Source organism: Gambusia affinis, linkage group LG18, assembly GCF_019740435.1.
Source record: "Gambusia affinis linkage group LG18, SWU_Gaff_1.0, whole genome shotgun sequence".
Lineage (NCBI taxonomy): Eukaryota > Metazoa > Chordata > Actinopteri > Cyprinodontiformes > Poeciliidae > Gambusia > Gambusia affinis.
Genome location: NC_057885.1, coordinates 4,626,320 through 4,642,127, shown reverse-complemented (window position 1 = coordinate 4,642,127; position 15,808 = coordinate 4,626,320). Strand labels below are relative to the sequence as shown.

At 40.1% G+C, this 15,808-nt stretch overlaps 1 protein-coding gene across 4 annotated transcripts in view; it reads right to left on the bottom strand.

Moving 5' to 3' along the window:
* The window catches only part of nrxn2b (neurexin 2b), a 746,427-nt gene that overhangs the window by 383,362 nt on the left and 347,257 nt on the right, over positions 1-15,808 (bottom strand). For all 4 annotated transcript variants that reach the window (XM_044097998.1, XM_044097997.1, XM_044097999.1 and 1 more), the window contains 2 exons: positions 4,254-4,373; positions 1,737-2,118 (listed from right to left, as the gene is read on the bottom strand). In XM_044097998.1, the coding sequence (XP_043953933.1) occupies positions 1,737-2,118; positions 4,254-4,373 (502 nt within the window). The remainder of the gene's footprint in view (positions 1-1,736; positions 2,119-4,253; positions 4,374-15,808) is intronic.

The window sequence follows — 15,808 nt, the reverse complement described above, 5'->3', positions numbered from 1 at the left end:
AACATCTGTGGGGAAAAAAAATAATCAAGGTTTGCGCTCCACGCGGGAACATATTTGTTTTTTGCTTCCGTGTTGTACTGACCTGAAAATTGAAAAGCGTCCCTCTCTCCTAACGCCGTGTTTGTTCACACAAATGGAAACAACACACCCTTCTCTAAGTCAAAATATGGCTCTCTTTTGTATTTCTGATTGAGATTACTGCTGCGCATTTATTCAGGGTTTTGTTGGGGTTTTTTTTTTTCTCACCTTGATCTGAATTCTTCTGTGATGCATATTGTCTTTGTGGCAGTAGCGGCTTAAAAGCTTTTGTGTATAACAATGTGAGCAACAGACCACAAGAGACAGAGGGAGACAAAAGGAAACACGCCTGTCTTTGATAGTCTAATTAAAGAGCAGCTTTTATGCCGGTACAATTCACAAACTTAACCTGTTTAACTCAATGCTAGTCTTTTCAGGTCTCCAACAGATGTTGGTTCTGAAAAGACAGAATGCGTAACCCAAACCCTCGCTGGATTCAGTGTTCTTTCCCAGGTAAGTGTTCTGTAAGATCAGTGTTGTTCGGAGTAAATGGAGTGGAGCACACGGAAAAGTTCCAGATGTTTGCAGCTTTAGTGAGACAGAAAACAACTACAAAGCCTTTCCAGTTCAAGTCCAACTATGGCGATATGCACAAGCAGCGTAATCTAGATCTGTGATCAGTGCCGTGTTTCTCCTATAAACTTCAAAACACTGGCAACAAATCTCACTATGGTTTGCTATATGGCTATATGGATCAAGTTTCAAGATCAGGGTATTTGAACATGTATGCTGAGCTCTGGCACTTAAGTAGAAAAATCATGATTCAGAGGAGCAGCCCTGATGCCCGTAGAGAGAAACGGATAGTTTTTGAAATGCTAGTTTAAGGGTTTTTTTCACACCTGATAGTCCGGTCGATTCGGTTTAGTTGGAGACCAAAATTGCAGCATTTGTAACAATATCGGTTGCTGCTGTTCACATTCATGCTGGATTGTGTCAAACCAACCAAACCCTTTGAGTAAACTGTTCACCTCCTACCCTGTGGTGGCGCTACACCAAAAACCACTAAAGGAAATGACACAAAAACCCCTGAGAAAGACACAACTGCAACAGATTTTTTCTTCCTGGAATGTAATAAAGTGGAGTTGTGTCAGATTTTTAAAGGTTGTAGGAATTCACTTTTGTTCTTGGCGAAAGACCACAAGCAATTTCACCTGTTAGCACCAGATTTCCACATTTGTTTTGTGGAACAGTCCCTGTTCCACTTGATGTTCGAACCAAACCAGAGTTCACTTCAGCCGAACTGTGACCTACGTTTGTAGGCGTAGGACAATCGAGCAAACCGAACCTTCTTGGCAACTAAATGCTGTTTGATTACAGCTGACTAAACATGGCTCTGTGCAACTGGTGTGAATGAATCCCAAGTTGCACAAACCTGGGGTTTTATTACTATTTGCATGAGTTCTGAAGGCAATTGGTCACACTTTAATTAATCTAAGGGTATGTAAAATTTTTTGAAAACTATGTATCCGCCTACAACTGTGCGTTAGTTTTTGTTGTATACTTTTAAAAGTATGTACAACAAAGAGTAAACCCAATCCAGTATGCAGTTGTGTTTGTCTAATACCAAGCCCTGGTGATTAAAAAACAAGGGAAAACCTTGGTGGTCAATATTAATAAAAGAATATGACATTCTGGAAGTCAGCTGAACAGAAACTCACCCTTTCACCAGTTCCACAACGATGAAGTCGTTCCCATCTCCAGAGTTGAAGAGCATGAGGCCATCCGGCGTGGTGGTTTTGAACTGAAAGAACAGGTGCATGGAGGCGTAGGCCTGCAAAGTGGCTAACGCTAAGAAGCTGCCTTTCGTTCGAAACGTCACAGGATCGGCGATGATGTGCCTCATGCCAAAGCGGGCGTTCAGCTCGCAGTAGGAGATGTCCCCGTTCTTACACTGATCCAGGTAGGGTACGCTGTTGAAGGACAGGCCCTGCAGGTGGCCAATAAAGTTTGAAGGCACGACGGAAATGAAGCGGCGCTCCGTCATGATGCCCGTCTCGATGTTGTGGAACTCTAGGCGTGTGTGGGCACCGGTCATCTGGCCTGGAAGCACAGAATCACAGGATTCACAGTATGTGCGTATTTACCCACTTACAGCTGAAACACCGACTTCCTTTAAATCTCGACTAGAGTTGCTTTTGAAACATAATCAATTACGGATTTCATGATGGCACTTGACTCAAATTAATGTTTTGATTGTTGAGTGTTTGTGTTTTTGTTTGTTATGATGCAAAGCACTTTGAAATGCCTTGCTGCTGAAACGTGAAACACAAATAAAATTTGATTTGTATATATTATTTGTTTCTCCACATGTAAATATTTCATGACTATTTTTTATATCAGACAAAAATAACCAGAGTACACACCAAAATTAGCTTTAAATGAATGTTTTCCGACTGGCACTAACCTGGCCTGACGTTTTGCCTAGTTAAACTTAGTTTTGCTAAACACAACAAGGTCTGATTACTGCTAGTCATTTCAAGAATTACTGAAATGACTAGCACTAAAATTATTAGCACCTCACTAAGAACCAAAGGTAGGTTTAAATGTCTCAAAAAGAAGAAAAACAAAGAATTTGACCACTATCAAGCTGACATTTCTAAGGCGTTGGGATTCTAGGGAGTCCCAAAGTTGCCAGTCAAATGTATATTAACATCACATTCAGAAGGAACCCAAAGCATCTGAAGCCTTTGCAGATCACAACTGACTCAGTTTTAGGTCAGCTTTTGTTGACTCAAGAATAGAAATGAGACTGCGGAGGAAAAATGGCCTCCATATCAAAGCTGAATAGATGAATATTTGGGGAGCCTTTACTTCATATGGGGACAGGTTTTTATTTTTAACACTGTATTTTGTATTTACTCAGGTTATCTTTGATATTGAAATTTGTTCAATGATCTGAAACATTGAAGTGGAACAACAAAGAATAAAAAAAGGAAATAATACATATATACATTTATCAATGTTATTCTAATAACTGTTACTGTCCATATAATGGTCTAAATTACTTTTGCTCTAAGTGATTTTCTTTTTTGCCTAAAATATCTTTTGGCAAAAAATAAATTAGCCCATTATATTTTAGGAAGATGACAATATTCATTTTTTAAGCCGACTGCTGCACTAATAGAATCAACTTGTGTGGAGACTTTGTCTGTGCATTTTAATCTCCTGCTGACCAAATGAACATGCACTGATGAGTATTTTGTCTAATTATTTTAGAGTTTACTGCCTTTAGATAATCCTAAATTGCTCTGTTTTCTGTTTTTACGGCCTCCTGTGAACTATTTTACAAAACCGTAATGCAGAAAATCTCTTGATATGGCTCTATGGTCTGCTGATTGGATAATGTTTAAGACGGAGTTGTGGAGTAATTAGGCTCAGCAGAATTTTGTTCAGAAGTGATTCTTCTCCGTCCCCCGATATAAAGCTGCTCAGTGCTCAGTTCGGACCCCTGGGGGCTTTACTTTTTCTCTCCATGTGAAACGGTTCCTGAGCCAGTCAGGACTTCACAGGGTCACTCTTTGCTTCTGGCCCCTTGCATGTTCGAGCCTTTTCTCACCTTTTTCTCTCTCTCTTTTTTTTGGCCCTTCTGTTCTTTCACCTGGGGCCACGGTGCTGCGACTAAGCCACTTCTTTTGACCTTTCGTCCGTCTTCTGTTATCAGTGCATAATATTCCTCTGTTCTCTCTTTAGAAAGTACTCTCTCTGTGAGAGCAAATTGGAGCTCGGGCTCTGTAAATTTACAGTCTACAACCAGCTTCAATATGCTGGAATAAAAAAAAACAAACAAACTATGTCCAATACAGCATTTTTACTGTCATGTTTGTGTTATTGTGTGTCTGTCCCTCTCAAATAAATCTAATAAATAAATAAAGAAGCTAAAGAAGAAGAAAAAAAACTTTTTTGTTGATTCTAAAGTACCGAAATATTATTTCTGACGACGCTGCAGTTAAACAGTCATCTGTCGAAAGATGAGCCACACAAAGATGAGTCAGTGTGGGATGCGATTGTGGAAGGATATTGATATTTACTCACCGACGTGTCATGGAACAGTTATTTAAATGCTAGCAAGACTCTGACATTTAGCAAATACCACATTTTAGCTTTGCTATTAATACTCCTAAATATCAGTTTTTGCAACAGCGGAACAGGACGTCCATGTCCCCAACACAACCCACCTTCCACTGTGACATTATCCACAGACAGCTGCAGGCTCTTGCCTCGTCGCACCACCTTCACCGTGTGCCACTCGTTGTCATTCAGCTTCTGCCCCGCGAACAGCGTCTCGGGTCCTTTGCCTGTGGGAGGAGAACTTTGAGTCACTAACAACCAGTGGAAATGACGTGAACCCTAAACCACACACTCCGACGAACATGCGCGCGAGAGCGAGCGCACACACACAACACACACACACACACACACGGGGTTCTCAAGCGGTAGGTGGTGGGAAGAAAACCAGCATGTTTGCAACACACTTTCACATCATCTAACCTTTAAACTGTAAATGGTTTACATTTAACAAACTTGAAAGGTAAATCAGAGAACCAAACAATGGCAACTGGAGATGCTCTGTTACATCAAACTGTTTTGCATTTGGTCATGATAACCAGCGGCTGTCGGGAAATGTGGTTAGGCTCTGACAGCAAAAATTACTTTCCAGAAGGAGAAACTGATGGGTTCTAATCTGATTTATGTTCTCAAATTCTGTGTGTCTTCACACACTATTTTTAGACTTCGTTCTAAATCTACCAATCTGGTAGACTTTGAACTAAGTCATAATCTGGTAGACTTGGTTCTATTGGGGACCAAAATTGCAACATTTTCCACATTTCCAGCTGCTGCAGTTTGTTTTCACACTGCTGTGTCCAAAGAATCAAACTTTTTACAAAAGCTACTCTTCTCCTCCTCACCTGTGGGGGGCGCTGCACCAAAAACCTCTGAGGACAACACTGAGTGTGACTTCCTTTTTCAGAATATGTAATGTAAATGTAATGGAGTCAGATTTTAGTGGTTGTAATATCTCTCTCTTGTTTTTAGCAAAAGACTTCGACTTAGAATAAGATTTTTCCCCCTAGCCTTAGACACTTGTTTATTTTGGTCATTTTTACCCAGAATCCCGTTGTGCTGTGATCCACTTGCTGCTTTTGGAGTGATCTCCGCTCCGCTTCGCATTCACATATGCATTCAAACAGCACCAGAGTTCACTTCAACTGAACCCAACACTGAGGTTTGTTGGTGGACCAGAGATTGCAGTTCAGCTAAATGCTACAACGCTAACTAACCCTTAAAAGTTGAAGGTTGCATATAATTTGTGGCTTCTGAATGTTTTTTTTTTACTTTACCTTACTTTAGTGGTGTCAGCCTGAAACGACTGGAATTGAGAAGCAGTGGATTAGGCCGAGACGAACCCACGGCAGATCATTGAAACTTGTTTTTACACTAGATGAGATCAATTTTTATTTATTTTTTACATCTCCTTCAGGCCAAAGCTAGTGTTTACAAAAATTATGTATTTCTAGCTTTGAATTAAAGGCAAGTTTCTAAGCATGAACAGACAGCAGATCATTGCTCAGAGTTTTGATCAATCAATGTTAAATTCTCTTTTGTTCCTTTTATGTTAATACAACGTCATGTCAAATGAACATTTTTCTTTTTGAGGGAGAAGATAAGACTCTCAACATGAAGCTACCATTTTATACTCCCTTATCTGATATTACAACAACAAACATAGTTCTCATTACCATCTGATTATCACTTACTCTTTTCTTACTGTTAGAATAACCAAAATCTGGGGGGAAAAAAAACAGTAAAGGAGCTTGATTTTTTTTTTCTTTGCCCCCTATTAAATATTTTCAAGAAAATAGTTGAGAGATTCAACTACTGATGAGTAACATTGTTGCTAGTAAATAGAGCTGCAAGTTGTTACATCTCCATCTTATTTTGTTTTGCATTTTGGACGTATTGCATGTTGCAGCTCTGACAATCTGGTTTTCTGTCAATTTTCTGCAAGAATAGCTTGTAGGAACTAATTACTTTTTCTTTATGAACTTCTGAACTCAATATGACTCATTGCCGTCTAAATAGATGGCATGCATTGATTCAAAATGTGAAAACCTTCTGAATGAGGTATGGACGAATTTCTGAGGTGTAAATTTTGAATGCATGGTTTGTTTAGATAGAAAACTAAGAGGTGAAATAGGGAGGTACAAAGTGCCAACAGGACAGATAGTTACAGCCCATAGCTCACCAAAACAGAAAAAAGAGAAATGTCTCAAAAGTGCCCCATAAGTGGAGGAGTTGAAGGGCAAGATAGAAAGATTTATCAGCTCAGTCCTCAAACTGCTGCTCTCACCTTCTGAACGTCAAACGCCGCCCAGCCACTACTCTGCAATCCATCAATGCAACCGGCATAGTAAGAGCATTCCGCGCTGCGGCAGATGGCGTCGCAGAGATGCTTATTAGTGAAATATTTGCATTAGCAGAGGACCGAGGCCTATTTATACGCGGCGAACAACAAAGCTCGATTGCATCAGTGGTGGCGTGGCGGTGCCAGGAAACTGCGGATTTTAATTATAACAAGAGTCATGGATCGGGTCTCCGGCGCGGAATGAGAAGCTAATGCGATTTCCCACCAAAGCCAAGGCGGCAGCTGGCAAACGCTTCGGCTGGAGTTTAAAGATTCAAAGAAGGAATAAAAGAGGGAAATACAGAAAATGGCACTGAAGGAAGGACGAAAAAAATATCATTCAACACATGGCTTTAGAAGCTGGAGGCCAAACATTACGGCAGGGTGTCATAGTGTTGAGGTGATGAAGGTAATTACTAACGAAAGGAAAGGAGCAACATTTCATAAAGAGCAATAAACTAAACAGAAACTTCCACCTGAATGGCTGCAGGGCACACTGAAACGGTGTGTTGCTCAGGGATACCAGTCACTTCCATTAAGCTTCTGTCTGTTTTACCCACAGAGGCAGGAAATCGTGAAGCAGTTTGTCTTCTAGATAAAGGCGCAAAGTAAAGATTGGACATTTCTTAACTGTAATAATTTAATGTTGTGGAACAAATATTTTTAGGCGCAATGCATTTCTGGAGTCGGTGGCTTTTTTCTGGTTGGTTAGCTGGCCAAAGCCAGAGAGTATTGTAGTTGCTGCTTGAGAGGATGATATAGGACAGACTGGCGAAATATGATTGTCCCCTTTCCCACTCGGATGTGAAGGTATTTAGCCTGCAGGGAGCGTTGTCCTGTCGACTGATAGCCCTGCAAGGCGAGAACCCCTACAGCTCACCGGAGAACTGTTTTCCAATTTACTACCGTTACTTTTTTTATGATATCACTGGGTTTTTTTGGGGGGGGGTTTTCAAAAGCCTTATTTTTTTTTTTACTCTTCAGCTGCATGAAATTGAATAGAAATATTTTTGATCAAACCTTGCGTGAAAAGAATCTAAAGGAAAGCAAAGGTTTGCTGCTCTAAGGAGAGAATGCGTGAATGAGAGTCGCTAGCAGACAGGTCAAAGCTGAGAAAAAGGGGAGAAAAATAAAGAAAAAGTAGGGAAAAAGCCCAGGTTAGGACAAACGCATTGTAATGGTTGCTGTAAAAAAAATGATGATACAGTAAGTGGGTAACAAGAGAGCAAGGTTCTTTGCTGTCCAAATACTTTGACCCATTTAGCCTCAACCTTTAACCGTGGCACCCAACGCTGAGGAAAAGCCAACCTTCATTATCTAAAAACACATTTCCACTATGAGACCCAGAGCAGTTTTTTTCCACTGGAAGTGTCATCTGCTCTGGCCATTTTCTGGCAGAATTTCCCACTGCAGAACGCAGAGCCAACGCCTCCCACTGCAGCAGTGTCAGTCGATGTCTTGGTCAGCCATTCAGTAGTGGAAGAAAGCTTAGATTATAGACAAACTATTTTCACGATTCTGTCACAGCGAACACCATAATCGGTACATTAACAAAGTCCAAAGACAACTGGAACTGGAACATACTTTTCTATTTGAAGTGGAAGTCTGTCTGTGAACAAAAACTTGCGTTCGTTTAACAGCATTATCACTGTAAGACCGCTACATATCCATTTCAAAATGTAAAGATATTTCATGAGTAAACTCTAAGACGTGTGGTAAATTAGCATAAATGGAACCCATGCAGCTGCCTGAGAGCATTAACAATCTGCTAATGATCCGTTGCACTGCAATTTTTAAATTATTTGTACAACAAAGAATACATCCTGAAATATCCCTTTAAATGGAGGATGTTTTCCCCTCTTTCTGACATGAAGTGGCTTTATTTATTGTTTGATCCAACAGTCTTAGCATCCAAGAATGAGTTGCTCTCTTCACAAGCGCTCAAACAGTCATGCGTCAAATCGCAGATTTTCATCATGCGAGTAACGTCGACTTGATTGAGCTATTCCAAATATTTGTACGCGGGCTTCAATTCAAACCATTAATGAAAATCGGTCATCGGTGAACTCCTTCAAAGCACATATTGACAAAAGCAGCTGGTGTTTTATCTCTGTCAGCGAGGCGAAGTGAAGCCTTAAATCACCGCACAGGTAACCCTGCAAGCAAGCAAACCAAAGATGTGCCACTCACGGTTCAATGAGCCACTAACCCGTTAATACAGCTCAGGGCATGGAGAATTATTCATTGCATTGAGCAGCACAGGGCCACATTGTCTTCTCACAAAGGGGACTGCCAGTTATTAAATGCAATTCATTCTCATCTTGCTAGCTATATCCTCTCGTTTTGTTGCAGGCATCAGCAGGGCAAAGGGTACTTTGTACTCCCCAGTCCCCCAACAGATTCTGAAAAATATGCTAAACGAGACCTGGAGAGAAGTCAACATTTCTTTACTAGTGTACAAACAGATTCCCGATTACTTTGATGGACTGTGTCAGCGTAAGTGAGAGGTGTGATCCTTGCAGGTACTTGCATAATTATACGCCGCCATCCATCATTGGCTTGCTGTGCTTTCTTTGTAAACAACTTGATTAATACAACTGGATCAATGGAGCACGAGCCCTCAGCCAATGGCTGCAAGTTGTTGCCATCAGTCTCTATTCAAGCTGTGGGGTGTGCAGGCGTGCGTGCGTGTGTGTGTGTGTGTGTGTGCGTGTGTGTGTGTGTGTGTGTTGGGGGTCGCTGCTGCAGCAGGGAGCGCTTGAGCGCAGTTTTCAACTCTAATCAAAACAACTCCAGAGAGGGGAGCTGATCATCACTCTGCTGTGGGCTAATGATAGCAGCATTTCTAGCACAGCAAATCAAGAACTGAGAGACGAAATGTATTTCTCGTCTTCCACACTTTGAGGGACTTGCACATAGATCCCAAGGTGTTTCCCAAGCTAGAAAGATTATAGAGTCCAAACAAAAGGTTTCTAAGATATAATAACCTTTAATGAATGCATTTTAATTGCTCACTTTTTTTATTTTTATTTTGTAACTTAATTTTTTTTCTGGTGCACTGTAGAAAGTTGAATACCTAAAGGGGCAGTATTATGTGTTTTCCAGGCACAAAGAGTCATTTTATAGCACCATCAAGTAACTAAATATCTTTTAAGACAAAAATGACAAGAAATCTGACTTTGTAACTTTACAATTCAAAATTACAAATTACAATGTCTTTGTCTCTTTAAAAACTCCTGCTCTTTCTGAAACTCCGCCTTCAGGAAGTCATCACAACATGGCTCCTTTGTTAACCTTTTAATGTTTTTACTAGCATTTCACTGAGAAGTCGCTCCGACAATGAGCTCAGCAGACAGGCAGTTCCACCAGGTGTTTGCTAATTGCTGCTGGCTAGTCTGAAGGAGCTGAGTGGAGCAGTTGTAGGGCAAGCCCCTCTATGAGGCGGGGCTTTGTCCTCGAAGGCGGCTCTAGGACAGCTGAATGGTTGCCATGGAGATTGAAGTATTCCTCAATCAAACATGAAAGAATCAAGGCAACTCTCCAGGTATGTTTTTGATGAGAGAATAACAATAACATAACCTGATGCAAAGCTCAGGAAAGTTAATTTTTACATAGTACCGTCCCTTTAAGAAAAAAGCTACCATAAAATTCTAGAAAAACAACCAAATCCGTTACAAGACTTTTCTGCCAGAATTATGCCAGAGGCTTGTTGCTAGTTACAAAAAGGGTTTGGCATCTTTTCAGTATAGTACAATACTTTATTATTATTATTTAGTATATGTACAATTTAACTTGTCTCTACTATTTTGGCTCTGTGTGCATAATAGAAAATTCAGAATAAATTCAAACTTGCACAAACAATTCTTGTTTTTTTGTTTTTGTTTTTTTCTTAATTCAGTGAAGTTGTTTGCTTTCTAACCATTCCACTTTGGTTTCAAAAATAATATAATTTCCCTGCCTATGGTGAATGTATTTAAACCATCCATCCATCCATCCATCCTCTCACTCCCTTGTGCCTAGTGGGGTCGAGAGGGGTCATGTTTTTAAACCTTTGATCCAATAAATCTTCAGTCAAGCAAGTTCTGAGTCATCCAGGAAACATTCTGTTCAGATTCCTCTAATTCCTTTTGGTGTGGAGGAGCATCAGTTCTACTACTTGAACCTTTCAGATCACGTCCACTATAGAATTGATTAAAACAGTTACCAATGTACTTTTTTGTGCACAAAAAATTGGTGGTTAAATCAGTATTGACAGTCATGGATGAATTGTAGGGCAAACATTGCAAGTTAAATGTTCAATGTTTTCTAGATGATAAATTCTCCAAATAAATTATAACAAGGAAAGAACTCTGACTTTAAATCAGAGTAAGAATAATATGGAGAAACGGTCCTGAATGTGACTGACTCAGCTGAACACCGACAGCTTAACTACAGTCTTAGGTCCTATTACACCAGATCCCCCCTTCATAACAGTCATATTGCCTTTCTGACAGAATCTGCGATGTTTAAGTTTCACAATGATGATTACCAATTCAAGCTGTGCAATTTGAGCTTTCTGGGTGAAAGCATTATCATAACTTGCTTCTTCTGTCAGATTAAGGGTTGAGAAAAAGGGACAGAAAGAGGATGCAGAGGGTGGAGGGCAGAGCAAAATGCAAAATGCAAACAGATGATGGTGAATACAGTATCAAGATATTCAGTGGTTGAGCAACTTGAATAGATAAAATCCATGAATAATTGAGACGCCCTCCAGAAATTGCTTCTTACTACCTTTTTTAATAGTTTGTACGTCGTATATAACTTTATATGCCTTAATCCATACATCGGAAACTGTCTATGTGATACAGCAAATTCTATGTAACATGTTTCTTATCTCTGCTGTTGTGGGTAGAGACAATCAGACAATGATCCATCAAGGAAAGTAAATGGTGCTCCTGGATTGGCTGCTTTGCAAGCAGATCAAGTTGCATTGCGTCCGTGTATTTCAGCTGCATTTTCTTTCCAATAGTTTAGACATGTTCTTTGAAAAAATCAGTAGGGAAAATTTTACGTGAATTCTGTGGTGCTATGTTCTACGGAAAAATCGGCGAATGGGTTCACCGTACCAGATGATTTACTCATAGCAGCAGAAGATTCAGAGCATGCTTGCGCATTCACACCTCCCCAAACAAACCGGACCTCCTAAAACATATATGTCAGAGTCAAGGCCCGCGGGCCACATCCGGCCCGCGAGAAGATTTTTTACGGCCCCTGGGATGATCTTGATTTATTATTAGAACCGGCCCGCAGACCGCAGCAAGCCGGCACCCCGTCTGAAAAAAAATATCTTCCTTATTTGAACTGTAAGTAGTTCTTTAAATGTTCTGTGAGATGATGTACTTACCCATGTATCCATAACAACCGTTACTTTCAATATCCACCAAGTTATTGCCGAAATATACCGTCTATTAAGCAGGTGCCCCGGATTAATTACACTCTTTGCAGCTGCAGCTGCGAAGTTACCGTATTAACCCGATACTTGCTGGAAAGTGCAACGTCTCCCCTTTCAGAAACCGTTGGAATTTTTCCACTTAGCGCTACGTGTGGCGGAATTACGGTACTGCAAATTTAGATAGATTTTTGCACTTTATTTTATTGTATTTCAATCCAATTATATTTAAAAAATATTTCAGTTGTGTCTGTTGAAAATTAAAGATTACTGACAGAGCCATAAGAAAATATTGCTTTATTTATCTGATCATATTGGAATATATTTGTTAGGTTTTCAGTAGGTTCAATTAGGTTCACTAGACTATATGCGTCATTTAAAAAAATTTCAATGAACATTCGATCAGTCCGGCCCTCGGCTTGTAGCTACATTTTTTATTTGGCCCTTCGTCCATTTGACTTTGACACCCCTGTCCTAAAAGAAGGTCAAACGAACTAGAGTTCGATCTAAGCAGGCTAAAACCTTGGATGCCTTGGGTAGCACCAATCGAATCGAATCTAATCAGGATTAACAACACCCTAGAACAGTTGATGATGTGTGTTTTTAAAGAAGAGGAGACATAGAACCACCTAAAACATTGATTGGCAAGACAAAACATATCACAGCCAGGCAATGAGTATAATAGTACTCCTATTTTGGTCACTATTCCAGTAAAACCCACAGTACCGTCACCTTTTTGTGTTAGTTATTTGTAAAGTGGAATCTCTGAGGAATTTTTAAGAAGCAGTGACATCTTTAAGTCCTTGCTTCAAACGAGGCCCTAAATAAAGTTAAATGAAGAAAGCATAGAATACTGTACAACAACCAACATGATACGACTCCAAACACACCGTACCAACCAAAGGTCAGACAGGGAGATTTGACAATTCATATTCAAGCTATTTAATATGTTTTTGCAGCTGTAATTACTTTGTATTTGCCACAAGAAGGTGAGTAATTTCACTTAATGCCCTTAAATCAGGTTGTTAAACACAAGTCCAGGATCTTTGTGGCGTTCAGATAGAAGTAGCAGAAGATGGTGGGTGTTTCTCAGGTGTACTGTCAGCTACCACATGAAACCACATGGTTTTCTTGCTTTCAACAGCAGTGGGAGGTGTGTGTGCGTGTGTGAGTGAGAGCTTGCTCTTCTGTTTCACCTTGCAGAGGAGAGAAATCCAAGCTGTGCACAACAGATAGAGCTCCCACACACAAACATGCTGTCCTGTATGTTGTCGCCGCGCGAGCACAAGCCGGTGCTACTAACAACGCCACAGGAGGTCTGAGAGTGTGCGTGCGTCGGCGTGCGCGTCTGCAAAAACAACGATAAAATACTTCAGTCAGAATTTTAATTTAGGTCTGAGGTTATATCACCAACGGTGGTGAGCGGGCAGAAAACGAGTGTAATGGGAGGACATGTTGTGTTTGTGCCAGGACACAATGCAACGTCAGCACTGCCGACTTCCTGGCCAGGCAGGAAAGACAGAGACAGCGCTGACAATGTGTGTCGACTGTGTGTCTGTGTGAGCGTCTGATGGTCATGAGGAGGAGTATGGAAATTATAAGTGAGCGTGAGGAGCTACCTGTACCTTTATGAGGCACACACTGAGATTAGTGGTTTTATTGCCAGGTTTTCATTTTTTATGCTGCGCTGAGGGAGCTGGTGTGTACAGTGCACAGGTGTGTATTGCAGATTTTATGGCAACCCAATGCTCCCTCTCTCCTCTGCCATCTGTTCTCCTGGCATAGCCCCTTTTGTGTCGCTTATGAAGTAATGACACACATTTATATATTTCCATCACAAACCCAACGTGCACTTGCGGTTATTGAAGTTCTCTGACTCTCTAGCAGTCATTTCATTTTTCACATGGTTCTCCTTTTCCTAAAATGACTTCGCCATGCTGCGAGCTGGTCCCCGGAAACACAAAGTGTTCCAATAGACGAGTCGTGTCCCAGGTATGTCTGCAACTCTTCGGAATCAACTTGACTGAGCATTGATTTCTTTAAACACTGGCCCTCAGCATGTTGCCTTTTAAATCCACCCCTCCTACACACACACACACACACACACACACACGCACACACATTAGCAAATCCTATAAATAGTGTTCATCCCATTGCTACAACTAATTACAATAAAACTACAATTGACAAAGCATAGTACTAATTTTATGACCATGACAAAGGATTAAGTAGAATTCCTTGACCTTAAACAATACGTGTTGGTTAGAAAAGTCAGTCTTTCTTTTCAAAGTCTATAACTTTCATCGTTGTTTTCTTTCCTGCGATTGTAACTTTTACCAACTGCTTACATTCTCCGTTGAAGCACTTAAGCATTGGGGATATTGAGCCATGCAGAAAGGTGAAGGTTTTCTGGTTTTACTAGCAGTTTTCCTGCTCATCTTAGCATAAAGCAAGACAAAGTTGCAGGTGTAGTGGAGAAATGATACAGACAAGCATCTAGAAAGTCTGGTGGCCCGGAGGTGCAAACCACTACAACATTTATGAAACCACTACAACATTAACAAAAAGGAAAGGGCATGTTATGACAGTGCTTGATGTAATTATTGTGCCCCAAAACAATTAAATAATCACATCAAAAAGTTCGGAACGTTGTCCTTTGTTTTGTTTTTGTTTTTTTTGTTGAAGTATGCCACAGTCCATGGCATACTTCATTATAAAATGAGCAGAGTATCCTTTGAAACATAAATCTGTCTTAAATTAATTGGTCACAAATTTAAGAATGAACTGATTCATTTCTCCAGCAGTTTTCCCCAAACAATTCATATCAAACCATACTTGGCATTTTCTTTGGTGTTTAGAAGCTAACTCCAGCCCGTTAACGCAACATGCACTGAAATAGTAGGCATAACGTCGACATCTGGGAGTTATAAGGTGTTTTTAAATGGCAGAGAAAGTTCTTCAAAATGCTAATAATCAACTATTAAGATATTCATCCAACTAAACTCTGCAGCACTCTACAGACAGATCAGAGCAGCCCTGATCTGTCTGGTTTGTTGCTTGGCCTCCATGATGCTGTTAACTCACCAGTGTTGTCTAACAGACCACTGAGACCCTTACAGTGGGGTTGTAATTACATGCCTATTACAAACCATGTGGCAATATCCCTCAATTCTACAATTATCCACTGCCTTGTTTAGATGTGTTACATAAAATCAATAGATAAATCAAAGTTGCAATGTGAAGAAATGTGAAAAAGCTGTTAATGCATTTGAATCCTTTATGCTAAAATCTTTGCAATCACCTATACGAAAATAATCTTTGACAGAAAATAGCGGTGTAAGCCCATACAATTTTAACACTGACTGCCTGTTGGCTCTCAAAACTTGTGAAAAATCTTGTGAAACAAAACATAAAAAATATTATTATGCATTCATTTAAAAGGAATAGCAAACATGATCTCTCTTCGTTTTTATTTGAAGTCGCAGCCTGTTCATTGGTGTTAGTCATGACTTAACCAGCTAGACTGATTTATAAATATACAGGAAAATTGGCTCCCTACTGGAATAACCATATTGCAAAATGCATGCACCTCATAAAATATTCATGCTGTAAAGACGTAGAAAATGCTATGTGCTCCTACTTTGTCAGAAATGGTGAACACTGAATGAAATTATGGATGTATCTGAGCTTAAACATGCTGGATAGTGTAGGTATACAAAAGAACATAACACTGTTATCTGGAGTTGCTGCATATTTAATGCGGTTCCTTTAAAAAAAACAACTATTTTTGCCTCAAATGGTTTACTAAGCTTGGCATTTTTACAGCCTACGGTATATTTGCAACTCACACCTTCCACAATGTCCTTCCACATCCCTTTAGTTTATGTGGGATAAAAAGT